Source organism: Tachyglossus aculeatus, chromosome 1 (assembly GCF_015852505.1).
Source record: "Tachyglossus aculeatus isolate mTacAcu1 chromosome 1, mTacAcu1.pri, whole genome shotgun sequence".
Lineage (NCBI taxonomy): Eukaryota > Metazoa > Chordata > Mammalia > Monotremata > Tachyglossidae > Tachyglossus > Tachyglossus aculeatus.
The window spans coordinates 153,162,701-153,188,199 of NC_052066.1; the positions used below are offsets into that span (position 1 = coordinate 153,162,701).

Consider the following 25,499-nt stretch of genomic DNA (forward strand, 5'->3'; position numbering starts at 1 on the left):
AGAGACGGTTCCTACCCAGCAGTGGGCTCACAGTCTAGAAGGGGGGAACAGAGAACAAAACAAAACATATTAACAAAATAAAATAAATAGAATAAACATGTACAAATAAAATAGAGTAATAAATACGTACAAGCATATATATATATATATGCATATAACAAAATAAAATAAATAGAATAAACATGTACAAATAAAATAGAGTAATAAATACGTACAAGCATATATATATATATATACAGGTGCTGTGGGGAGGGGAAGGAGGTAAGGCGGGGGGGATGGGGAGGAGGAGAGGAAAAAGGGGGCTCAGTCTGGGAAGGCCTCCTGGAGGAGGTGAGCTCTCAGTAGGGCTTTGAAGGGAGGAAGAGAGCTAGTTTGGCGGCTGTGCGGAGGGAGGCCATTCCAGGCCAGGGGGAGGACGTGGGCCGGGCTCGACGGCGGGACAGGCGAGAACGAGGCACAGTGAGGAGGTTAGAGGCAGACAGCACCAGTCGCTGCAAACAATGAAAATAGGAGTGCAACAAAGGACAACTTTTGTGTTCATTCGGTCCTGTTTATTGAGCACTTACTGTGTGCACTGTGCTAAGTGCTTGGGAGTACAATACAACAACAAACAGCCTACAGTGAGCTCACAGTCTAGAGGTGAAGACAGACATTAATATACATAAATAAATCACAGATACATTGATTCCTTACTTGTTTTGTTTTGTTGTCTGGCTCCCCTTTCTAGACTGTGAGCCCGTTGTTAGGTAGGGATTGTCTCTTTCGGTTGCCGAATTGTACTTTCCGAGTACTTAGTACAGTGCTCTGCACACAGTAAGCGCTCAAAAAATACGATTGAATGAATGAATACATATGTATGTACACCAGATAAGAGTGTGGGTCTTATATTAGAGACTTTTCAGTCACCCATGTGCATCCATAGATGAATTTCTTTTAGCATTAAGGATAAATTATAATATATAATCTATATTATGAATGGTATAGGTACATATACATATATATCTTCTAGACTGTGAGCCCACTGTTGGGTGGGGACCGTCTCTATATGTTGCCAACTTGTACTTCCCAAGCGCTTAGTACAGTGCTCTGCACACAGTAAGCGCTTAATAAATACGATTGATTGATATATATATGTGTGTATGTGTGTGGAGTGCGTATATATGTTTATATATATGCACACACACACATACATATATGGCATCTCAATCAGTGGTATTTATTGTGTGCTTTCTGTGTGTAGAGCACTGTCCTAAGCTCTTGGGAGAGAACAATGCTGCAGAAAAGGTAGAAAGAAATTTGAATGTTGTGACATTTGTTTTTAGCATTTCCCTTAGCCGTATCTCAAATTATTTTATAAAGTCCTTTATATAAAGAATTTACTTACGCCATTCAAACCTCCCACACCATGAGCAAAAGTGAGTAAATAGCAAAAGAAGCAACAGAATAGTGCCAATTTATCTGAAAAAATTTACTATCTCCAGTCATGTGGCAACAGTCCCTTTCTTCCCCCACCTGGTCTTTGAAGTGGCTGGATCCAGCCCAATAATAATCCAGGAGGTAATTATGGTACTTGATTAACTAAATTTAGATTACTTCAGAGCACTGCAAAGCCTAAATGTGTATTTTGGTATTGTGTTGAACCTTTAACTGAGAGCATTTAATGTGATGTTTTGACAGGGTGTATTTTCAACGAAGACAACTATATGGTTCTTTGAAATTATTTCATAATTTAGATAATGAGAACTATTGTTTTCAAGAAGCTTCTTCTGTTAAATTAGCACATTAAGACAAAAGAGTGAACTAGCCAGACGTGATGGTCAGAAATTATTCAACCGCATTGTTTTAAAAATTATAGCAGCAATTGCAACAAGGGTAATCATTTTGTGCTGTGTACTTTTGAGTTTTAATATATGCCTTTTCACGATAATGATGATACATCAATTTTATTTGTTAGGAGAAGGAGGAAGAGCCAGTGGTGAAAATATTGGTTGATGATGCCATCCTAATAATAGAGAATTATTTTAGCCTGCCTGTAAAAAAGACCGATACGAGCAAAGCCCCTTTACATTTTCCTATCCCTATGATACGATATGTTGTTAAAGAAATATCTATTGTTTGGCATCTTTATGGGGGAAAAGATTTTGGAACTGGGCCTCCTATTTCTCCCGCTAAAACTTACAAGTAAGTATATTTTATATGTAAGATTTTAGACTCTCTTTAATTTAGTAGTTCAAGTAGACTATACTGGAAATATTTTTCTTTGGAGCTTTCAGATTTTATGAATTGTCATCAGGGACAGCATCTGAATCTACCGTGGACAGATAATTCATTTCCTGAAAGTTCATCCCTAGCTTTCCATGTGTAGTTTAAATCGCTTGGTCTGATTTTGAAATACTGGAATATCTATTTGTGAAACGTACATAGCAACTCTTTCGAATTGTGCCCTGCTTTATTATAAACATGAATTAACCAAGGCTTAACCAAATTCCTAGTAAAACGGGTGGGTTTTAATTTTCTTTGAAATGTCAGAATTTTAGGATCCTTCTTAGAATTCTAGAATGATTGTAAGATAAAATTGTGCATCTTTATCCTTGGAGCTGTGTCTTTAGACTCCATTTTATGATCCAATTTCCCTCCCACTCCCTTTGTTCCATCAGCCCTTTGAATTGTTACAGTTGTGATACCATTTACCTGGTTTTAATTTTACTTGTTTTTCCGTCTAGCAGTCCTCATAGTTCTCCTTCTCACACACCCACAAGACACGGGCGGGGTGTGGTCTATGGAGGCAGAGGAAGGAACCACGATTTCTTAATGGAAATCCAGTTGAGCAAGGTGAGTCGTTAACGGTGAGAGAAAAATCCGGTGGCTCGACAGGTTGGGATTTTTTTTCCATTTCAGAATCTTTTTAGGTACTAAAATTTCAGGCCAATTCAGTTGATATTTACCGAGCCTTCCCAGAACGTAATATCATCAATCATATTTATTGAGCGCTTACTATGTGCAGAGCACTGTACTAAGCGCTTGGGAAGTACAAATTGGCAACATATAGAGACAGTCCCTACCCAACAGTGGGCTCACAGTCTAAAAGGGGGAGACAGAGAACAAGACCAAACATACTAACAAAATAAAATAAATAGGATAGATATGTACAAGTAAAATAAATAAATAAATAGAGTAATAAATATGTACAAACATATATACATATATACAGGTGCTGTGGGGAAGGGAAGTAGGTAAGATGAGGGGGATGGAGAGGGGGACGAGGGGGAGAGGAAGGAAGGGGCTCAGTCTGGGAAGGCCTCCTATATTATTAATTATTATTATTATTATTATTAATTATTATTATTATTAATAGTTCAATAATCTTTCAGAGAGAATGTAGTAATAATAATTGTGGTGTTTAAGTGCTGACTATGTGCCAAGCACTGTACTAAGCACTGGGATAGATGCAAGATATTCAGGTTGGACATAGTCCCCGCCCACATGGGGTTCACAGTCTAAGTAGGAGGGAGAGCAGGTATTGAATCCCCATTTAATAGATGAGGAAACTGAGGCCCAGATTAGGCAGGTGGCGGAGCTGGGATTATTCATTCATTCAGTCGTATTTATTGAGTTCTTACTGTGTGCAGAGCACTGTACTAAGCGCTTGGAAAGTACAGTTCGGCCACAGATAGAAGCAATCCCTACCCAACAACGGGCAGAAAGCAGGCCTCGGCTCCATGCTCTTTCCATTACACCATGCTAGTGAGACAGAGAGAGATAGGTGGAGAGAAAGAGGGACAAGAGAATGAAAATAGCATTTTTGGGTCTGTAAGCACTGCTATAACCCTAATTTTCACCGCATGTCTAAATATAGAACTAAATCCAGTTTTGATTTTACATGAACTGAAATTTTGATTTGGAGAGGCTTAACCAAGACTGGAGAAGAGACGGTTTTCTCTTCATTCCTTAGCAGAATTTGATAACAATTGCTGTTAAAAATCGAGTAGCATTGTATATGTTATGGGAACGGTTTCATAACCTCTCGTCTCTGTATCATTAATTGAATTTTTCATTGTCAAGGTGAAATTTCAGCACGAAGTATATCCCACAAGCAGACCAGAATGCGATTCCAGTTTAATAGAACAACCAGTGTCTCGTCAGGTGTTCATCGTTCAGGACCTTGAGATCCGAGATCGCCTAGCCACGTCACAAATGAATAAATTTCTTTACCTCTACTGTAGTAAGGAGATGCCTAGAAAAGCTCATTCAAACATGGTAATATTTTAAAACTAACGTTTCGGTCTTTACCTCGGAAATCTCAAATTGGGAGGGGCATTTTGGGGAGGTGCGTTTGTTAAACTTATAGACACAAAATATGGTTTGTTTTCAACCTCATGTGTAATTCCTGTTGCTAAAGATAGCTTAAGAAGTTTTCATAATTTTCAAAAAATGTAATAAGTTGTCATGGTTTTTCTCTTGTCCATCTTTTAAACGAATGCCAGAGCTGTAATCATTGTTGGAAAAGCCATACCCGTCCTGGTTTTCGTCTCTATGCCTTCATTACCGCAGGAATTATTTCAGTTTTAAAATGTTTTAAGTTTTATGGTTTCAAGTGGTTTGAGCTTGGAGCAGGAGGAGCATTTCAAGAAAATTAGAAGTTTAGAAATTCCCCTTCTGATATGGGAGTTGTTGAAGGTTCTGTTTCTTGTTGGCCTCCTTTATGTGATTTAAAGTGGACTCAACTGTAGCATATGGTACAAAATAAGTCTCCATTTTTGCCTCTTGTTTTGCAGTTAACAGTGAAAGCCTTACACGTGCGCCCAGAGTCAGGCAGATCGCCACAAGAATGTTGTTTAAGGGTGTCGTTAATGCCGCTTCGCCTCAATATTGACCAGGTTTGTAAATTGCAAATAATGTATGGAATTGTTATCAGGAATGACACTGTGCTGACTGAAGCAGTAGGTTGGAAAGATTTCCATCTGAAGTAGTTTGGTGGCATTGCAAAACACATTCCTTGTTCCCCAAATCCTTGGTATTTTATAATTGTAAAGTTGACTCCTGCTGATATACTAGTCTTAAAGTATCTCCACAGCTGATGGTTTTGAATGTTTATATCTCATCATATTACATCATATTTAGGCAAAGCTATAAGCTGAGAATGAAAATTTTCTGCTCTAGGGTTTACAGTCTACCAGGGCAAGAAAGATAAACATTCAGACTCGAACATGTTTTTGGTAGTCCTTGAAGGAGAGACTGTAAATTCCCTGAGGGCAGGGTACTCTCCCAAGCATTTGTTACAGTGTTCTTCATTTAGTAGGTACTCAGTGAATACCATTAGTTAAAAGAGATCATTTATTCAGTTAGATGGGGGAGGCTCCTCTTGGGAATTTGGAGTGGTAAATAAAAACATATTGCAGTTAGTGGAAATTAAGGGGATCAAGAAAATAGATGCCTAATTGAAAAAAAGGAACAAGTAGGAGATGAGCAAAGAAATGTGAATAGAGTTGATGCGGTGAAGAGATTTGGAAGCCACGACAAATATTTGAAATTGTCTTGAGGGAAGTAAAGTGGTTGTGGTGGCTTCTGAGTATCTGGGGGCTGACATCTTCAGATCAGGGGTCAACATGGGAATAATCAAAGTATGGATGACTCTTTGCAGAAGGAATCAATCAGTGGTACTGCAAGGACACCTACTTTGTGCAGTCACTTTACTAAGTGCTTAGGAGAATGCAGTAGCGCCAGGAGGGTTAAGCCCATGCTCTTTCCACCGTCACGCTTCTTCTCTAATGACTGATGATTTCACCTTCACCTCTGAGTTTCCCCCTTACTTTAGCTCTGACCTTACAAGTCTACATTCTAATATTTCTCTTTTAGCAAGTACAGCTAATTTCATCAAATGCTTTGTTAGGAGGTTTCTAAAGTAAACTACTTGATAGTCGAATAAAGAGAAGATTCAGGTATGGACGTCTGTATTTTAATTGAATTACTATATAGTTAAATTCCTGGTTAGCACATAATTGGTTCAGTGAAACAGTGTTAAGCTAAAAAGTGCCTGTAGAAGTTTAGTGACCCATAGGAAATAATGTAAGAGATTTGAAATACCAACCAAAAATATATATGATTTAAAGCAGTAATAGATTAATATAAATTTAATAAATAGTATAGGTTCATGATCAAATGGCATGCAACTTTGTACCACTAACAAAATAATTTAATTGGAGGTTTTTTTTTGTCTTCATGTGTAAATACTTAATTCTCAAGGCAAATAGCCACCTTGAGTGAACATAGTGGAGATCTGTTGTCATCTATGTAGGAGTAATGATATTTATTTTGTACCGCAGAATGCTAAGTGTTGGGGTCATTATAAAGTAAATTCGACAGTCCCTGTCCCACAGAGTTCCTGATGTAAATGCGGATAAAGAGATAAAAGTGGAAAATGCAACTGCATATTACAGAAGTCAGGAATGTAAAACAGAGTAACTAGGCAGTTCGTAGAGGGAGGAGTCCTTACACTCCAAGCCCTCGAGATCTGCCCCTATCTGATGCTGAATTGAATGGGCTCTAATCTTAGTACAGTGCTAAGCGCTTAGTACAGTGCTCTGGACACAGTAAGCGCTCAATAAATGCGATTGATTGATCTATTCAGGTCAGTCAAAGGACTTCTGAGGTTAAGTGAGGAGAGGGAGGGAGGTGTTTAAGGTGAAGCCAACTCTGCAAAGTTCTCTCAAAGTAAGACTGTGATGCAAGTAATGTTGGCATTAAAATTCAGCAGTGCTGTCATGAAAGCGCTAACGTGCTGAAGTGTATTGCAGTTCTTCCGGAGAAAATTATCTGGTGAAAACTCATAACTCCAATTCGGCAAAACTTCTCAAAAAGCCGTTATTGGTTCTTGATATAGTTCCCCAGGTTGGTTGGGCTTGCCAGTGAGTACTTAAAATTTATGTTTCCTCATTACATTTTCTTCATTTCCTGCTCCTTTGTTTGATGTTTGTCTTTTTCATTTAATTTATTGATATTTAGGTATTAGAGAAATGTGATGAAGTATTTGAGGAAAATTGGGCAGCAGAAACCACCGATGAGTGCTGAGAATTTAAGCAAGCAAGATCTTTATGATACAAATGTACCAGACTTATCAAGGCCAATTTTCTTTAATGGACTTTTTGGTTTTAATATTGAATGTAATTTCTTTCTGAGAACTACAGAGCAAAATGATTTTTTTTTTAAATGGGGAAACATTAATCTCGGAGAAAACAGCCAGGGAAATAAATTTTATGAATATAGCGAGGAGTAATAGGAGGGAATCCCTGGAGAATGAAACCTAGCCGAAGAAGGTATACTGAAAATAGAGGAGGATAAGAGAGGTACAGCAGTAACTTCTCAGAGATACAGAAAAAGTGATAGTCCTCGATCCCATCGTGCTCTCCTGTTGAATACAACACGTGTAAGCATCAGTCAGTCATAGTCATCAAGCGCTTACTGTGTGCGGAGCACTGTATTTAGCACGTGGGAGAGAGAACAGAGTTGGTAAATACTTCCAGACTGTGAGCCCCTTGTTGGGTAGGGACCGTCTCTATATGTTGCCGACTTGGACTTCCCAAGCACTTAGTACAGTGCTCTGCACACAATAAGCGCTCAATAAATACAATTGAATGAATTCTCTGCCCACAACGAGCTCACAGTCTAGAGCGTATATTTAGAGGCGACACAGGGTCTGAACCCAGGGTGGAGAGCCGGGAGTACTGAGGTCTGATGATGTGGAGGAAGGGCTCGGGGATGTGGGAGAAGTGAGGAAGCCCCCTGCATTAGAGAATCATCATGTCCTAGTGGAAAGAGCACAGGTTTGGGAGTCAAAGGACCTGGGTTCTTATTTTGGCTCTGCCGATTGCTTGCTCTCTGACCTTGGGCAAGTCCGTTAACTTATCTGCGCCTACTTTCCCTCCCCTCTATTCCCCTCGTCTTCTCCCTCCTACTTAGACTGTAAGCCCTGTGTGGGACAGGGACTGTGCCCAACCTGATTCACTTGGGTCTACCCCAGTGCTTAGAGCAGTGCTTGACACGATAAGTGCTTAACAGATACAATAAGAATAATAATAATAATTTGGATTCAGGGGGTCACTTGAGACCACTCCTAAAGCCAGCACTACTATCAGTTTCCATGCTCCGGCCAAATCCTTGGATATTTCTGGGACCAGGAAACTCAGTAGAAACAGTTGTTTCAGGACTTCCATGACCCTAGCGCTACTCTGGCTCTGACATCACATGACGTCGTACAGATAGTCACACATGCCATTTTTCAATATCCTCTCGTAAAATATAATACCCAATAATATTGTACCCTTAGCAGTCGTTCTTCTTTTTCTTCCCAAAGAACTCTGTGCCTCAGTGGTTTTTCTCACCTAGAAATATTTAAATATAAAGGTGTGCATTCTATAGCCTAAAAAGAGAGAGCACCTATTCTAATCTCGTGTTTTTAAATTTTTTAGTTCTTTTCAGGGCAGCTATTATAATCTCGTGTTCTTAAATTTTTTAGTTCTTTTCAGGGCAGCTATTATAATCTCGTGTTCTTAAATTTTTTAGTTCTTTTTTCAGGGCAGCTTTAAGACAAAATTGTAGTGACTGTTGCTTCTTCCAAAATTTCTGAGGTAGTGAGGAGGCACCAGCCAAGCAATATTTTCCCTGTTTGACAGGTTTGATGACTTGTCCAAGGTCACAAAGCTTGCTGTTGATGAATTCAGAAAAATAATTACCTGACTCCCAGTCCAGAATTTTTCCCTATAGATTTTGCTGCTTATGGAAGAGAGAGAGAGGGGGAGGGGGAGGGGAGAATGCACAGAATTTATGGAAACAACTCAAAAATGTATTAATACCTATATAGCATTTTCAGACCCCTTTTGAGATTTAGTAGTATAGATAGTAGGAATCTGAAATATGAAATGAAGCCTTAACTACAAGTTTTGATGAAAAATAATTTGAAACGGTGATTAATGTCTTTACAGTGGAGATGTTCCAAATTTCTAGCTTGGGGATGCGAAAAAGTAATTATCCAGGTGTAATTTCGGAAGAAAATGAAAGGATATCTGATTTTGTTTTACTGTTCTTAGATTTATTTGCGATCCACAACATTGTAACCTGCATGAAACTGCTACCATCTAGTGGCCCCAAAATAACCCATTGCAATAGAAAGCTGATTTTCCAGTATTTTCATCGGCAGTTACTCCAGTCAAGACTGTTTGGCTAATCAAAAAGCTCAACCTAAATCGGAACCTTATATTTACCAAATTGGGCAAGTGCTCCCCTGAGTTAACCAACCCAAAATTCTGATTATTTGAACTAGTCCTCCCAGTTAGATCAGATAGTAAACTTTTCCTGTGTTTAGTGTAATTTTCCCTAGGAACAGCTGCTAGAAGGGATTCTACACCCTACAGATTGTATTGGCAGGCTCAGTTAAAATACAGTCTCAATTTTTTACGTGCAAATGCTGCCAACATGCAAAAATCCTCTCCCTATCTACATATATATTTGTGGATTTTTCCAATAAGAAATTTTTTAAACATGCATTTTCAAAAAATGCCAACTGTCTAATTCACTTGGATTTGCCAAAGGGATTGAGACCTCTCCAGGGAATTTAAAGTACTTGTGGAAAAAATCATTCATGTTAGTTGTTAAGTATTTAATAATTCCTCCGTAGTTTTCTTTTTCACTTGCTCACAACTGAAAACTATATGATTCTGTTTAGATCTTATGTTGTTTCTTGGAATTCAGTAATCCGCAGCTACAGTCTCAGTTAACAATCATAATTATGCAATATTTATCCATTTTAGGATGCCTTGTTTTTCTTGAAAGATTTTTTCACGAGCCTTGCTACCGAAGTGGAACTTCTAATGACTCCAGATCCAGAAGGTATTCCATGTAAATGTATTGATCATTTTAGAAAGATTGCAAGATTATTTTATCGAAATACAAAAAAATTATGGTTTTTGAGGCGTTTCGGAAAAGTTTTGTATTTAGTATTCCCCATTTAAGCTTCACAGGATTATTTGGGTTTACATTATTAGAGAGACAGGATTTAAGCTACTATATTAAAATGTACTTTCCCAAAGGTGTAGTTCATTCATTCATTCAATCGTATTTATTGAGCGCTAACTGTGTGCAGAGCACTGTACTAAGCGCTTGGAAAGTACAAGTTGGCAGCATATAGAGACGGTCCCTACCCAGTAATGGTCTCACAGTCTAGAAGGGGGAGACAGATGACAAAACAAAACGTACTAACAAAATAAAATAAATAGAATAGTAAATATGTACAAGTAATAAAATAAATAGAATAGTAAATACTGTCTAATGGATTGAGAGCGGACCTTGGAGTCAGAAGGCCCCAGGATCTAATCCCGGCTCCGACACTTGTCCGGTGATTGTTTTGGGGCAAGTCACTTCTCTGGGCCTCAGCTACCTCATCTGTAAAATGGGAATTAAGACTGCGAGTCCCGGTTTCAGTTTTAGATGTAAAATTCAACTATACGTGCATTAGTGAATAGATATCTAGAGATACACACAAAAACACGCATATCCATTGCATGTACGTGATGTTTTCCTCCGTCTTGTGGGTTGCGCATAGAGGCCAAGGCGTGAAGCACTCAGCCAATCCCAAACCGAGCGTGTGATGGTTAGCAACAGTTATTTATTGTGGAATTGGGAAGCACCCAGTCCTAGTGGAAGGAGCACAGGCCCGGAAGTCAGTGGACCTGGGTTCTAATCCTGCCTCCCGATGGTTTTAAGTCACACACCTTAGGAGCAAGCCCATGAGGTTTTGGACTTCAGTTGCAGCATGAGTTCCATCTCATTCAAGTTGGTTGTCAGAACAAAGCCGCAGCAGCCAGTGCCAAATATTCACCGAGCCATTGTAGGCCTTCAAGAGCGCTGGCAACTGTTGTGTAATCATTCACGAAGAGTAGCTCACGTGTGAGAGTGTTTGCCACCTTTGGCTGCGCATGAAGTTGTTGCAGGATCAGGAGTCCGCTAAGAAGGTGATGCTTTATGTGAACGTATCAGTCAGAAGCGTCACTGGCGTTATAGAAAGAAGTGTCAGTACAAGAATGCAGTGGTTCTTTTGCCATTTGTGACAGCAAAGGTTGTCGATTTCTAGAGAGGACGGTCATTCTAATGCGGAGCGGTCTCATGATGTTACAGACTTTCTGCACAGCCAGACGTGAAGAATGGCCCCCAAACCACTAGACAAAAGCCTTTGAGAGAGCAGTGAAGACCATTTATAGACTCTAGTTCCACTCTCCACATTTCTCCTGCCGTTGTATAAGGACTAAGATCACGTTAATAGTGCCAAATCCAGATTAAAAGCTGCATTGAAGGAAAGTCTGTGCAGATTTTTATCCAGAGAAGGCCCAAAGTTATTTTCATTAAATTCTCGCCTATGTACAAAAAGTTAAATTTTGTTATACTTCACTAGATTGAAAAACTTTATAAAATCCATCTTTTAAATCAAATACAACTTTTCTGTTTGTAGTTAAAAAATCTCCTGGAGCTGATGTAACTTGTAGTTTGCCGCGGCATTTGAGTGCCTCAAAGGAGCCAAATCCAGTTATTTCTTTTCCTGGGCCAAAGCAGCCATGCCAGAATGGTAGCCCTGATTCCATAGACCTAATCAATAAGGAGGAGCTCTACCTTACAGTTGAAGAACCATCATTTAGTGATCAACCAGTGTTTTTCAGGTAAATTCATTTTTGCTGCCTAGATTTTTTGCATCAGGTTCAGTTTAACCTTTCTTTAGTCCAGGGAAAGAATGAGCAGACCAGGTGTGTTATTGTTCGACTCGTGATTTTTGACAAGTCACTTAATTTTCCTGTGCCTTTCTTTGTCAATATTAAGTGGGAATAGTAATAATTATAATACCAGCCCCTAACTTCCCGGGGATGTTTTGTGACAAGTGAAATAATTTATATGACGCTTTTGGGAAAATAAAAATATAATGCATATTGGTGGTGGGATTATGTCATTGTCTTTGTGCCTGAAATTAATTATAGTCTATAATAGTAATAATAATAATACAGTCAAGGCATCGTAAATTTCCGTATGAGTAGAAGTAATTCTGAAACTCTTAATTCAAAGGTTGTCTTAATTGAGCTGCAGATGAATGTGTGTGACAAAGAGAACAGGAACTGTTCCAGGCCAAAATATCTGGCTACTCAAAGATTTGAGGGTGTTGGGTTTGACAAGGAAGATAATGGGATCAATCAATCAATCGTATTTATTGAGCATGTACTGCGTGCAGAGAACTGTACTAAGCGCTTGGGAGAGTACAGTATAATAGAGTTGGTAGATATGTTCCCTGCCCACAGGGAGCTACGGGCTCTGGGGGAGACATACGTTAAATTAATTATGAATATGTACGTAAGTACTGTGGGACTGAGAGTGGAGTGAATAAAGGGTGCAAATCCAAGTGCAAGAGCAACACGGGAATGGGAGAAGAGGAAATGAAGGCTAAGTCGAGGATCTTATCACTGAATTTCCTTATAACCTCGTTCTCTGCCTAACAGAGAAGCAGGGTAGCCTAGTGAATAGAGCATGGGCCTCGGAGTCAAAAGGACCTGGTTTCTAATCCTGGCCCCACAACTTGTCTGCTGTGTGACCTTGAGCAAGTCACTTAATTTCCCTGGGCCTCAGTTACCTTATCTATAAAGTGGGGATTAAGACTGTGAGTCCCATGTGGGACATGGACTGTGTCCAACCTGATCAACCCATATTTACCCCAGCGCTTACTGCAGTGTCTGGCACACAGTAAGCGCTGAGCAAATACCATGTTAAAAACAACAACAAAAAGACAAGTAGTGATGAGAGACCTAGAATGGATGTGTAAAACATATGTTTACCAGAAAGAAAACTGTTAACGTGAACCTTCAACATATTTTATTTATTATATTGTACTTTCCCAAGTGCCGAGTACAGTGCTGTACATGTGGTAAACACTCAATAAATGCTACTAAGTGATTGATTTACTTGTGCCTGATCACCAGTGTTGCCAATTTCTACTTCCCAAGTGCTTAGTACAGTGCTCTGCACACAGTAAGCGCTCAATAAATACGATTGATGATGATGATGATCATCATCATCACCAGAGGATGCGTACATAGTTCTGTCCCATCACTCAATTCTTTGTAGCAGGAGCTGATAACGGAGTTTCAAGTTGAAGATAATGTGCCCACAAGCAAAAGCTATTGTGTCCTTGGTACTTATCTCTTGCAAAGTTACTTGGGGAAATACTGTTCCACAATGAAACATGTTTTTCCTTGGTTTAAACTGTTCAGAAGCTGTTCTGTGATACTTTTCAGGCAATCGAATAGATTCAGTTCCTGTTCTCCCTCCTACGTAGGCAGAAAACAGAAACTGTGTCCACCCCGATTACCTTGTACCTCCCCCAGAGCTCCGTACAGTGCTTGGCAAATAGTAAGCACTTAATGAATTCCACAATTATTAAGTAAAAGGAATTCCGTTTTTAAAGTGCTTGCCCATTTTAAGGAAAACGTTTTTTTTTTTTCATTTCAGAGAATTCAGGTTTACATCTGAAGTTCCTATACGGCTTGATTACCATGGAAAGCATCTATCCATGGATCAGGTTAGTTAACTGTGCTGGTGTGTCATCTAGCAAAGCCACTGCTCTGTTTGCCTTTTTTTCAGTGGGCTCGTGGGGTGGTTTGTATTGAATTTAGAAAAAATTGAGAGCGAGACTTAAATCTACCACTATTTTATTGTGGTAAAATCAGAAGTACCATATTAAAAGCCTTGTCTAGCAGTCCTCTGTTTTGGAGGACTTTTAGTCATCTTTCAGGACAGGGCCATTGACTCTTAATTCCTACAGCTGCTCCCTTACTTTGAGATAAATTTACCTTGGCTTAAGCACTTGCCTTCCTTTCCCTTTGACTCTAATGGCTATATAATGAGCTATAATCACTCCAGTCAGTTTATGCTAAATAGATGCCATCCCAATGCTAATGACACCTAGTTAGCACAATGTGCCTCTCTGAATAGGTTGTCAATTAATGATCCTGATTGAGCACCTCTTGTGTAGGGAGCACTTTGCTAGGCACCTGGTGAGCTCTAATAGACACATTCCCTGCCCTCAAGGAGTATACAGTCTAACCAGGCAATAATTTACCAATTGGAGGGACGGGAGAATGGAAAGATGGTTAGGTAAGTAAATAAGTGCTTAAGCAGAGTATGTAAATGGACATGCACAGAAGTGCTTAGTGTGGTCCTACCACAAATGCCGAAGTGGGAGTTTGGAGGATTTGATATTGGGAGAAGAAAAATGAACTGGGGAAAGCCTTAGGGCAGTTGAAAAATTGAAAAAATTGAGCAAAAGAATATTTAAAACAGGGATAAATACCACAACATAGTAACCTGGTCACATAGCAACATAAACATGTAGCCAAAATGAAAGATTTTGAATTTTATTTGTGTGTTTTGTTTTTGAAGATTGGGGAGAGCTGTGGGGATCTACTTTATTCTAATCCTCAGTGATTTCTTGTCCATCGTTGACAATGTTGCTCCCTCCCTTCTGGAAATGCTATCTAAGTAAAGTTATGCCGATATGGTCATCTCCTGGTGCTCCTCTTTGGCGTTTCCTTTCTCGGTCTCTTACATTGGCTCTTCTTTCATCTCTCCACCCTCTACTTTTGATTGTGTTTCAAGATTTTGTCTTGAAAAAAAAATATTTATTTTATTTTGATAGTATGTTTGGTTTTGTTCTCTGTCTCCCCCTTTTAGACTGTGAGCCCACTGTTGGGTAGGGACTGTCTCTATATGTTGCCAATTTGTACTTCCCAAGCGCTTAGTACAGTGCTCTGCACATAGTAAGCGCTCAGTAAATACGATTGATGATGATGATTTTGTCCTGGGCCCCCTTGCTCTTCTCATTTTACATTCACTCTCTTACAACCCAACTGCTCCAGTGGCTTCAGCTACCACCTCAAGGCGGGAGACGCTCAAATCTACCTTTCCGGCCGTGACTTCTCTTCTGCAATGTTGCTTATCCCCTTGCCTCAAGGTCATCTCCATATCAATGTCCTATCAGCATCCGAGGTTCAATATGTCTAAAGCTAAACTCCTCATCTTCCCTCCCAAATCCACTCCCCTGTCTAACTCTTCCATCAGTTTCCTACACCCACCGTTCTTTGTATATGAACCTTGCAACCTTGGAATTATCCTTGATTTCTCCCTCTTATAACTCTCATATTTCAGTTTTCCCTCTGTTGCTTCACTTTCCTGACTTTGCCCATCTTTTCTGTCAGTGCCCCTTCTTCTGCTAACAGTTCCCCCTAATTCTAATCTCTCAAATTCTCCAATACAGATTTCACTCTGATGCCTGAATCATTTTTCTAAAATACGCAGCACGCATCTCTCCCTTTCCTCTCTGCATTGAGGAAAACATCTAACCATTAGCTTTAAGGCAGTCCACCAACTATCTCCATCTTACTTATCCACTCTCTTCTCCCACTACATCCCAGTACACTCTTTTCGTCCCTCTTAAGATAACTTTCCCTCTGTACTTCATTCTTGACTCTCCTGTCTTCAGTCCCTGGTTTTTGCTCTTCTGCCTGCTTAGTAACAGGGCTCCCTTTGCATATGTATATGTCTTTAAAAAATATATGATAAATTTTTCATTTATATTAATGTCTGTCTCTCCCTCTAGACTGCAGTCTCATTTGTCTCTCCCCTTCTAGACTGTGAGCCTGTTGTGGGCAGGGATTGTCTCTATTTGTTAGAGAACTTAGCGCTTAGAACAGTGCTTTGCACATAGTAAGTGCTTAATAAATGCCATTATTATTATTGTTGCTGAATTGTACTTCCCAGCACTCTGCACAAAATAAGCTCTCAATAAATGCGATTGAATGAGGGAATGAATTCAAATCCACAGTTCTCCCCATTTTCAAAGTCGATGGACATTAAGAATCCTTCGAAAATTGACTACTATATTTCCTCTCAGATTCTGAGCCCTCTGTGGACAGGGACTGTGTCCAATCTGATTATATTATATTTACCCCAGTGATGAGCCCATAAAATTACCAAAAAAAAAACCCAAATTCAGAATCTTTCATTTTGGCTACATATTTATGTTACTGTATGACCATCTTACTGTGTTTGGCTTTTATCCCTGTTTTAGGTATTCCTTTGTGCAGTTTTTTCAATCTTAGGAATATGTATATGTACTTTGTTTCTTATGGAAAACTTTATTTTGCTTGCCACTCTATTTTCATGGAATCAATTAAGAGCCTAACCAATGTGTAGAAGTATCAGTTTTCATAATGTATAATGCTACATGGTAAATTACACCAACTTAAAAAAAGTAGCTTAATCAAGAACCGTAGCATATTGCTCCCCAATTGCAAAACGAAAATTAGAATTAACACAGGGGTGTTTTTCTTTGTTTTTAAAGGGTACACTAGCTGGGATTTTGATTGGACTTGCCCAGTTAAACTGCTCTGAACTAAAACTGAAGAGGCTTTGCTATCGACACGGGTGAGCGCATTATATGACTATATATATATATATATATATATACAGTGTATATATATATATCTATATCAGCTATAGAAACTAACTTTTTCACTTGCTCCAGTTAACTTTGCTGAGGCCCACGGTCAAAACTAAATTCAGCCTTTTAGAAGTTTTCATAGACATTTAAAGAACATTTCTTGGATATTTGGGGCAGGGGGACTCATTTGCGTTTTGAATAAGTGAATTTTGGGGGGCTGAGACTCAACCTTTGTAGAGGTAACATGGAGCTACAGTGAAGGAGTAGCAGCAATTATATTGCTTCCTCTTATCCCCTTCCCTACTCTCTGAATAAATTATCTAAAGTTTGCTTGTGTGTTTATAGAGCTCTATTAGGACAGATAAGCTGATAGTCCAGAAGGCAGTCTGGTTTGCTAGTTATAAAATGATGGAGATTTAGAATTCACAAAACTTCGCCTTTCCTTTAGCTTCTCTGTGCCTCTGGCATTGTCCTTAGAGAAACAGACGTGTTTTAAGATGGCATTACCTGATGCCTATGAAGGCATTACCTGAAGTCTTCTCTCATATTTAAGTCTTATTCTTAAATAAGAACAAGTTAGAGTTTCCTCAGAACTGGAGTTTTAGCCTATATGTTGTGTTCTGTGTAAGGAAGAGTTTTCCCTGCAACAACCTCCCAACTGTCTATTGTTTATTCATTCAATCATATTTATTGAGTGCTGTGTAATAATAGTAATAATGATGATGGCATTTATTAAGCGCTTACTGTGTGCAAAGCACTGTTCTAAGTGCCGGGGAGGTTACAAGGTGATCAGGTTGTCCCATGGAGGGCTCACAGTCTTAATCCCCATTTTTACAGATGAGGTAACTGAGGCCCAGAGAAGTTAAGTGACTTGCCCAAAGTCACACAGCTGACAATTGGCAGACTGGGGATTTGAACCCATGACCTCTGACTCCAAAGCCCGTGCTCTTTCCACTGAGCCACACTGCTTCTCTGTCAGAACATACAATATTGTCCACACCAATATACATTTCCATCCTGTTTTATCTTTAACACCCTTTCATACTAAACAATGTGGCATTGTTTGGAACCCCTTGGGTAATGTAGAAATGAGAATAAACCTCCTGTGCCTCTGGAATAAGGATGATGAAATGGCAGTTGCCCAGATTATTATTTTAAGTGCTTACTATGCGCCGGGCACTGTTCTAAGCACTGGGGTGGATACAAGCAAATTGGGTTGGACACAGTCCCTGTCCCATGTGGGGCTCACAGTCTCAATCCCCATTTTACAGATGAGGTGACTGAGGCACAGAGAAGTGAAGTGACTTGCCCAAGGTCACACAGCGGACAAGTGGCGGAGCCAGGATTAGAACCCATGACCATTTGATTTCCAGGCCTGTGCTCCATCCACGACGCCATGCTGCTTCTCATGCAGTAGTAGTACACAGACCAAATACAAACACAGAAAGCAGTTCTGAATATCATTCAGCTATTTGATATTCAAATTTGATATTGATTTGATATTTCAGTCAGGGTGTGATGCCCTTTATATTGTAGTAGATCGTCATGATACTGATTCTTGATTTTTGTGTGGCGTCTTTAAATTACCTCAGATAATTTTATTTGAGCGAGAAACTTTTTCATCAACTACCATAATTGCCCCCCACCCATTTCACAGGTACTAATGGCTTTTTTTCTATAGGTTGTTAGGTGTAGACAAGTTGTTCTCTTATGCAATCACGGAGTGGCTTAATGACATTAAGAAAAACCAGCTGCCAGGAATTCTGGGAGGTGTAGGACCCATGCATTCGTTAGTTCAATTAGGTGAGTAAAATGTTGCCCTAATAGATTGTCTTTTAGCTATGGGCACAGAAGAGCTACTGAAAGATGGTGATACTAATGCTGTCTACATGTTAACTGTTCTTCAAGTGCAAGGCCTGAAGGACCTGGTGTGGCTACCGATAGAGCAGTATCGGAAGGACGGTCGCATCGTGAGAGGGTTTCAGAGAGGAGCGGCCTCTTTTGGTACCTCAACAGCCATGGCTGCTCTAGAACTCACCAACAGAATGGTTCAGACGATACAGGTATTTTTCTTACACCATTTTTGTTGCTATACCTATAAAAGAATCATTTCAAAGGCTGTTAGCCAGATGTTTTAGCCCTTAACGTGCATTAGTTCCCAATGTTAATGCATCTGCCTCTCACCCAGGGGTTTCCTCTTAAAAATGTAGTGGGTTTAGAACCCATGTCTGGGTGGGGAGATGAAATTTTTGGATGGAAAATTTAATTTCTTTTGCCCACATCAGCACCCGTGGCCATTTAAAGGTAAATGAAATTGTACCAGACAGATGAGGCCAACATATTTGGAGCCTCATACACTAACCTTGCCTCAGAGTCTACACTGGAAACCTTAATGTTCTCACATTTGGGTCTTTTTTCCATCCTCTCTCTTATCCCCTTTCTTGTTCTCTCTTTGTCCCTTCTCTCTTTTGGAAAAAAAATTGTGTTAAGCCATTACTGTGTGTCAAACACTGTTCTAAGTGCTGGGGTTGATGGAAGTTACTTAGGTTGAACACAGTCCTTGGTCTGCACGGAGCTCACTGTTTAAGTAGGATAATAGTAATAGTAATAATAATAATAATGGCATTTGTTAAGCACTTACTATGTGCAAAAGACTGTTCTAAGCGCTGGGGAGGTTACAAGGTGATCAGGTTGTCCCACTGGGGGCCCCCAGTCTTCATCTCCATTTTACAGATGAGGTAACTGAGGTCCAGAGAATCAATCAGTTGTATTTATTGAGCGCTTACTGTGTGCAGAGAAGTGAAGTGACTTGCCCAGAGTCACACAGCTGACAGTTGGCAGAGCTGGGATTTGAACCAATGACCTCTGACTCCAAAGCCCGGGCTCGTTCCACTGAGCCACACTGCTTCTCTGTCAGAGCATACAGTATTGTCCACACCAATACACATTTCCATCGTGTTTTATCTTTAACACCCTTTCATACCATGTTCGCTAGAGAACGGGAGAACCAAGGCACAAAGGAATTAAGTGACTTGCTCAGGGTCACCCGGCGAGCATTTGGCAGAGCCCAGATTAGACCCCTCGCCCTCTGGCTCCCGGGCCCTTGCTTTATTCACTAGGCCTTGCTGCTTCCTTACTCCAGAGCCATTGTGTTCCCCTCCCAGATTCCTTTTCACAAGCATCCTCCGATCGGTGGAAGGAGGCTGGGGGCTTCCAAGTGGGCAACTGCCCCTGTCTCATCGCCCTCCTCCCTGGTCGCGTTCCCTGAAGCTACAGTCTTACTCACTCGCCATCCAAAGTCAGCCCTGCCTCTTGGGAACTAAACGGTCGCTACCGCACCGAAATGGTCACCTCCAAGGAGACCTCATGTGACCCAGGCAGTCTCCCTCGGGAGCTGCCTGGAGGAGCTAAGATCCAGACGTCCACCGGTAGCAATGCAGCCTAAGAATCTGGTCTTCAAAGTTCCTTCTCCTCATGGTGCATTTGGGCAGCTGGCCGATAGGATAGAAACAAAAAATAACCACAAAATGGTGTTTCAAGATCTGGCTTGATCGATTTGAAAAATTCAAATTCAAATGGAAAAAACCTAACCAGGAATTCGTAGGTTAAAATGAAGGTGAGCTGATGATTTGCTTTCGTGGAGAAATTCACCGACACCGTTTCCGTTGGAAAACCCCTAGGCAGCAGCGGAGACCGCTTATGACATGGTGTCCCCGGGCCCGATTTCTCTTGAACCGAAACGAATCAAAAGGTTTTCACATCGTCACTTAGCCCATCAGCCGGTAGACCTGAGGGAAGGAGTGGCCAAAGCTTACAGCGTCGTGAAAGAGGTAGGTAAGACTTTTGTAAGCCAAGCCCGTTTTGCCCGCTCTCCCGATTTTCCTCAAAAACTTACCGTTTGAAGCTCCTCATCTCGAAGGAGAAAGAGAGCCGGCATCAGGCTGGGAAGGGGTGATAGGAAAGGGCTGGCTGAGGGATTGGGGGTTGGATCCTAGAGAACAGTTGTCGAGCCCCAGAGGCAGGCAGAGAGTTAAGTGCCCGTGAGTAGCTGGCAAGGAAGGATCTGGGAGATCATCACAATCATTTGGGGCCAATTCTTTGGTGTTTCACAAATTTACCTTAATTTAAACCATACGGTTTTGAATTCTCAAAATTTGAGAGGAGTATGGGAGAGTTAACAGCTGTTTCAGCGTTGCCATCATTTTGCGAGCACTTTAGACTATTTCCTGGTAGCGTATTTGAGGTTTTTAATTATCAGTCATCTTAGTCTTTTAATAATTATGGTTACAGTTGTGTTTACAGTGTGTCAAATGCCAAACGAAGCGGTGGAGTAGATGCAATATAAGCAGGTTATTTCGTGTTCCACATAGGGTCAGAGTCTAAGCGGGAGAGGGAATGGGTATCTTAAGCCCATTTTTACAGATGAGTTAACAGGCAGCCTGAATAATATTAATAATAATAATGGCATTTGTTTAGCATTCACTATGTGCCAAGCGCTATACTAAGTGCAGGGATGGACACAAGCAAATCGGCTTGGACACAGTCCCTGTCCCAGGTGACGATCGCAGTCTTGATCCCCATTTTTTACAGTTGAGGTAACTGAGGCAAAGAGAAGTTAAGTGACTTGCCCAAGGTCACACAGCAGACAGTTGGCAGAGCCGGGATTAGAACCCATGTCTCCTGACTCCCTAAGCCCACTAAGAGTATAAAGTACGTGGAACTTTTTAAGCGCTTACTATGTGTCAAGCACTGTTCTAAGCGCCATGGAAGATTCACAATAATCAGGTCGGACAAAGTCCCTGTCCCACACGGGGCTCACACTCTAAATAGGAAAGAAAATAGATAATGAATCCCCATTTTACAGATGAGGTAACTGAGTCACAGCAAAGTTAAGCAACTTGCCCAGAGTCACACAGCAGGCACAATGACCCCGTCATTTATGCATTTTTGAATTTTATGCTGCTTTCTGTCATTTGTAGTTATCTGGGGTAATGTTAAGCATTTCTCTAAAGCCATTTCACCCGTCACCCAGATACAGATGTCGAATTAAAACAACTTTGCCTTCGGTAGACCAGACCAAATAGCCCTATTGCATTGGAATGGAAGAGACAAACTGATACCAGAAGCTTGGTTTGTTTAGTGTGATTTAATCATGTGTGCTTTACAGCATGACTGCCAGGAAAGGTACTCAGACCATTAAATGTTTTGTTTTTTCAAACTCAGTTAGATTAGAATTATAGCCTGGCTGCATCTAATGTACAGAAATTTCACAGCAGAATACTAAGTCATAATTACCCCGCTTTCCTTGCAATTAGAATTTTTTAATAAAAAGAATTGTTCTGGGCCTTCTCCAGAGAACAGTTACAGCTGTCTAATTACTGGCGAAATGGTGATCAAATACACGAAAAGTGCATATTAATCAGTCGATCAATCAATCGTATTTATTGAGCGCTTACTGTGTGCAGAGCACTGTACTAAGCGCTTGGGAAGTACAGGTCGGCAACACATAGAGACAGTCCCTACCCAACAGTGGGCTCACAGTCTAGAAGGGGGAGACAGAGAACAAAACCAAACATACTAACAAAATAAAATAAATAGAATAGATATGTACAAGTAAGATAAATAAATAGAGTAGTAAATATGTACAAACATATATGCATATATACAGGTGCTGTGGGGAAGGGAAGGAGGTAAGACGGGATGGAGAGGGGGACGAGGGGAAGAGGAAGGAAGGGGCTCAGTCTGGGAAGGCCTCTTGGAGGAGGTGAGCTCTCAGTAGGGCCTTGAAGGGAGGAAGAGAGCTTGCTTGGCGGATGGGCAGAGGGAGGGCATTCCAGGCCCGGGGGATGACGTGGGCTAATTCCAGGCTAATTTTGACAGAGAGTCCGCAAAATCAAGGGAGGGCACTCACCTGCGTTCTGTTTTCGGTGATCCCAGGGTCTCACCGACACCGCTCAAACCATTTACGAGACTGCTGCCCGGGAGCATGAGAACAGAGGGGTGACTGGAGCGGTAGGGGAAGTCCTGCGCCAGATCCCTCCGGCCGTGGTGAAGCCGCTCATCGTCGCCACGGAAGCCACCTCCAACGTGCTGGGTGGAATGCGAAACCAGATCCGGCCGGACGTCCGTCAGGACGAGTCCCAAAAGTGGCGCCGGGGGGAAGACTGACAGCCCTGCCGCGGCTCTCGTCAAGACGCCGAGCCCGAAAATAAGGAACGTTGCGTCCCGGCGGCAGCTTTAGGTGGATCTTCATCCGATATTATTACGCTCATCTCAGGAACAGAAGCATTTCTTAGTGGCGATCCAACAGCAAACCCTCCCGCAACCAAAAACGTACACGCAAACATCACTGGAGTGTGTTTGGTCTTTGCTTGTAGAAGCGTCGCAACCCGCAGCTCCGTTTGGCGGTTAGACCCGGATCTCGGCACCGTTGCGGCCGGTTCGGTGAAACGCTTTCGCGTCTTCAAATGGCCGTGTTTCTCTTGTTGTGGCTGAGGTGTCGTTGGAAGCGGTCCCGTCTTGTACGTCTTTCGGAAGCCCTTCGTCTCTAAAAGATTCCGTGCAAGTTGCTCCTCGTTGAATTTTTTTTTTTTTTAAATTTCGCAACATCGCAGATTAAAAGTTTGCATTTTGGATGTGAGCGGAAGCCGTACGATACGAAGCCGACGAGAGTCTCATTACTTTGAAGCTTTAGATGTCCGGGTGGAAAATAAGAACCCCTGTTGCAAAATCGGACAGTGCCCATTCGTTTGTGAGTAGCGGTTCTTCCTCCTAATTGTCAAATCCCCTGGGATTTTCCGCGTAGCTCAGTGTCGCAGACATGTTCTGTTGTGTTGCACTTTAAATGGTTTCTCCTGTATATTGTATTTGTAGATAATAAAATGTAACGTGCAGAATTCTCATGCGATTTGGGAACACCCATTTTGTAGAGGGGGATGAGTTACGGTGGAGAGTTTGGCAAAGGAAAAAATTGGAAATTCAGTAACTTTCATTTGTTCAATCATAAGTGCAGTGCTCATTTGCAGCAGACCAGCATCCATGATTAAGCGAATAAAGTACAGGACATGGTAAGGAAGAGGAGAGGGGGCGAGGTTGGCTTTAGGAGGGGTCAGTCTTGGCTCTTAGGTTAACCAGAAGAACCCGAAACACACCCCCACGCTAATTGGAAGGAAATTTTAACGTGGTTACCGATGTACCTTTTGATAACTCGTCACCAATGAATAAAGGATTTTAATTTAAAGGTAAAGCTGTTCTACGTTCCCATGTATATTTTCTTGAATTGACGTGTTTGTAGATGCACCCCTCTATCTTAGTATGCCAGGGTATCTGTTACTCAAAATTCATTTTCGTTTACTCTTCAAGTAAAGGAGGACCTCGGTGTTAGGGGAATTGCCGATCAGGAACTAACATCAGATGATTCCCAACATGAGAAAAATTAAGTAATTGGTAAGCCTGAAGAAGACGAATATCACTGCTGCTTTCCATTTTCTATTATTGGAGCAGGGTCTCTTAAAATTGAATGCCTGTTTTTAAAATTGTATGATCCTTGGGGTTGGAAAATGGAGAGTGAATCTGTTCTGTTTTTTTTAAAAAAAACGTTCAGTTTTTCACCTGGGCAATTACTAACTGGTTGGCACCGTTTGACCCAAGTAGGCATAATTTACGCTCCTTGCCGTCGTAGTTAAGCAGTAGTACTAGCTATTCTTTATCATTTGGGCTAAATCAATTCCTTGGAAGACATCCTGATGTCTGTGGTATGGGCACTGTGTATAAGTACTCAAATATTATCACTTCATAAGTAGGATTTATGATGAAAATTTCATGTGGCAGCGTATATTTGTCGTTCTAGCCTTTAATTCTTCCAGGCTTCTCCTATGAGGAGATAGAGGGTCAAATATTGATATAAAATAAAGTTCCTGCACAGAGAAGAATACCTGCCTCAATTAAGGCTAGTCAATGTAATTATGACAAAAATGAATATTTAAAGCTTCAAAACCCATCATTATGTTGTCACTGACAATTTGTGGTTGGAATAGTGAAATTCATGTTTTCCATGTCACTTTTTCATATTTAAAGCAATATTAAAGACTTGGGATTGAAATAAACCTGGTCAATTTTTGAAAGTGTTTTTTGGGCCATTCTTTTAAAGCTCGTGAGCCCAATTCGCCCTTTTCCTTAACATTTCAAAACCAGGCACCCGCATTTCTTGAGTATTTTTTAATTCAAAAAATCTGTGTTTTGGGTTTTGGGTTTTTTTTTTGAAGATTTGTGACCGTCTTATCCGTTGTAAAATTCCTAACCCAAATTTGAATTATTTAGGAGCTAGATTTCTGGTTTATGGGTTATCCAGGCCCTTCACTTCGCTCTCTTCACCCTTGGCCATAGCCATCCCACTAGTCCACCCAGTTATTGTAACTCTTTCAGGACTGTAAAAGACAACTCACTCTGTCTCTTTCTTCTTTCAGAGGTGGTGTAGTTATGGCGTTTAAGTGCTTACTCTATGCCTAGAACCCTGCCTTTGGTCCAGGGGTAAAGAGCATCACTCGGAGTCAGGACATTTAGGTTTTAGTCTTTGTCTTGCACTAGTGATTGAAGGGGGATTTCGGTGACCCCTTCAGCGACAAGTCCACGTTATTACGGACGTTCTAGAGACCAAATGTGAGGGGGAAGATCTTTAACGGGAATTTGTCTAAACTTTCAGTTTTCAAATGCCGATGTGAACGCACATCCCCTTCTTTTAAAAGCGTACGTCCACATCTGCGGATTACTGTATTTTGGGAGATTGCATTTCTTGACTTCCCCGTACAACTTCTCTGTGCCTCAGTTACCTCATCTACAAAATGGGGATTAAGACTGTTAGCCCCACATGGGACAACCTGATTACCTTGTATCTACTTCCCAGTGCTTAGAACGGTGCTTGGCACAAAGTAAGCGCTTAACAAATGCCATCAACATTATTATTATTATTATCATTACA

General features: G+C 40.9%; 1 protein-coding gene across 7 annotated transcripts in view; it reads left to right on the forward strand.

The window, feature by feature from the left end:
* ATG2B (autophagy related 2B) overlaps nt 1-24,630 on the forward strand; it is a 92,537-nt gene extending 67,907 nt beyond the window's left edge. For 3 of the 7 annotated variants that reach the window (XM_038748466.1, XM_038748499.1, XM_038748483.1), the window contains exons 31-42: nt 1,955-2,181; nt 2,724-2,832; nt 4,063-4,257; nt 4,776-4,877; nt 9,804-9,882; nt 11,498-11,702; nt 13,534-13,603; nt 16,424-16,506; nt 18,204-18,325; nt 18,431-18,585; nt 20,203-20,352; nt 22,460-24,630. In XM_038748466.1, coding sequence (XP_038604394.1) covers nt 1,955-2,181; nt 2,724-2,832; nt 4,063-4,257; nt 4,776-4,877; nt 9,804-9,882; nt 11,498-11,702; nt 13,534-13,603; nt 16,424-16,506; nt 18,204-18,325; nt 18,431-18,585; nt 20,203-20,352; nt 22,460-22,690 — 1,728 coding nt within the window. In that variant the 3' untranslated portion in view covers nt 22,691-24,630. The remainder of the gene's footprint in view (nt 1-1,954; nt 2,182-2,723; nt 2,833-4,062; nt 4,258-4,775; nt 4,878-9,803; nt 9,883-11,497; nt 11,703-13,533; nt 13,604-16,423; nt 16,507-18,203; nt 18,326-18,430; nt 18,586-20,202; nt 20,353-22,459) is intronic. The other 4 variants (XM_038748474.1, XM_038748507.1, XM_038748491.1 and 1 more) reach the window with 3 other exon arrangements.
* Nucleotides 24,631-25,499: the final 869 nt, after the last annotated feature.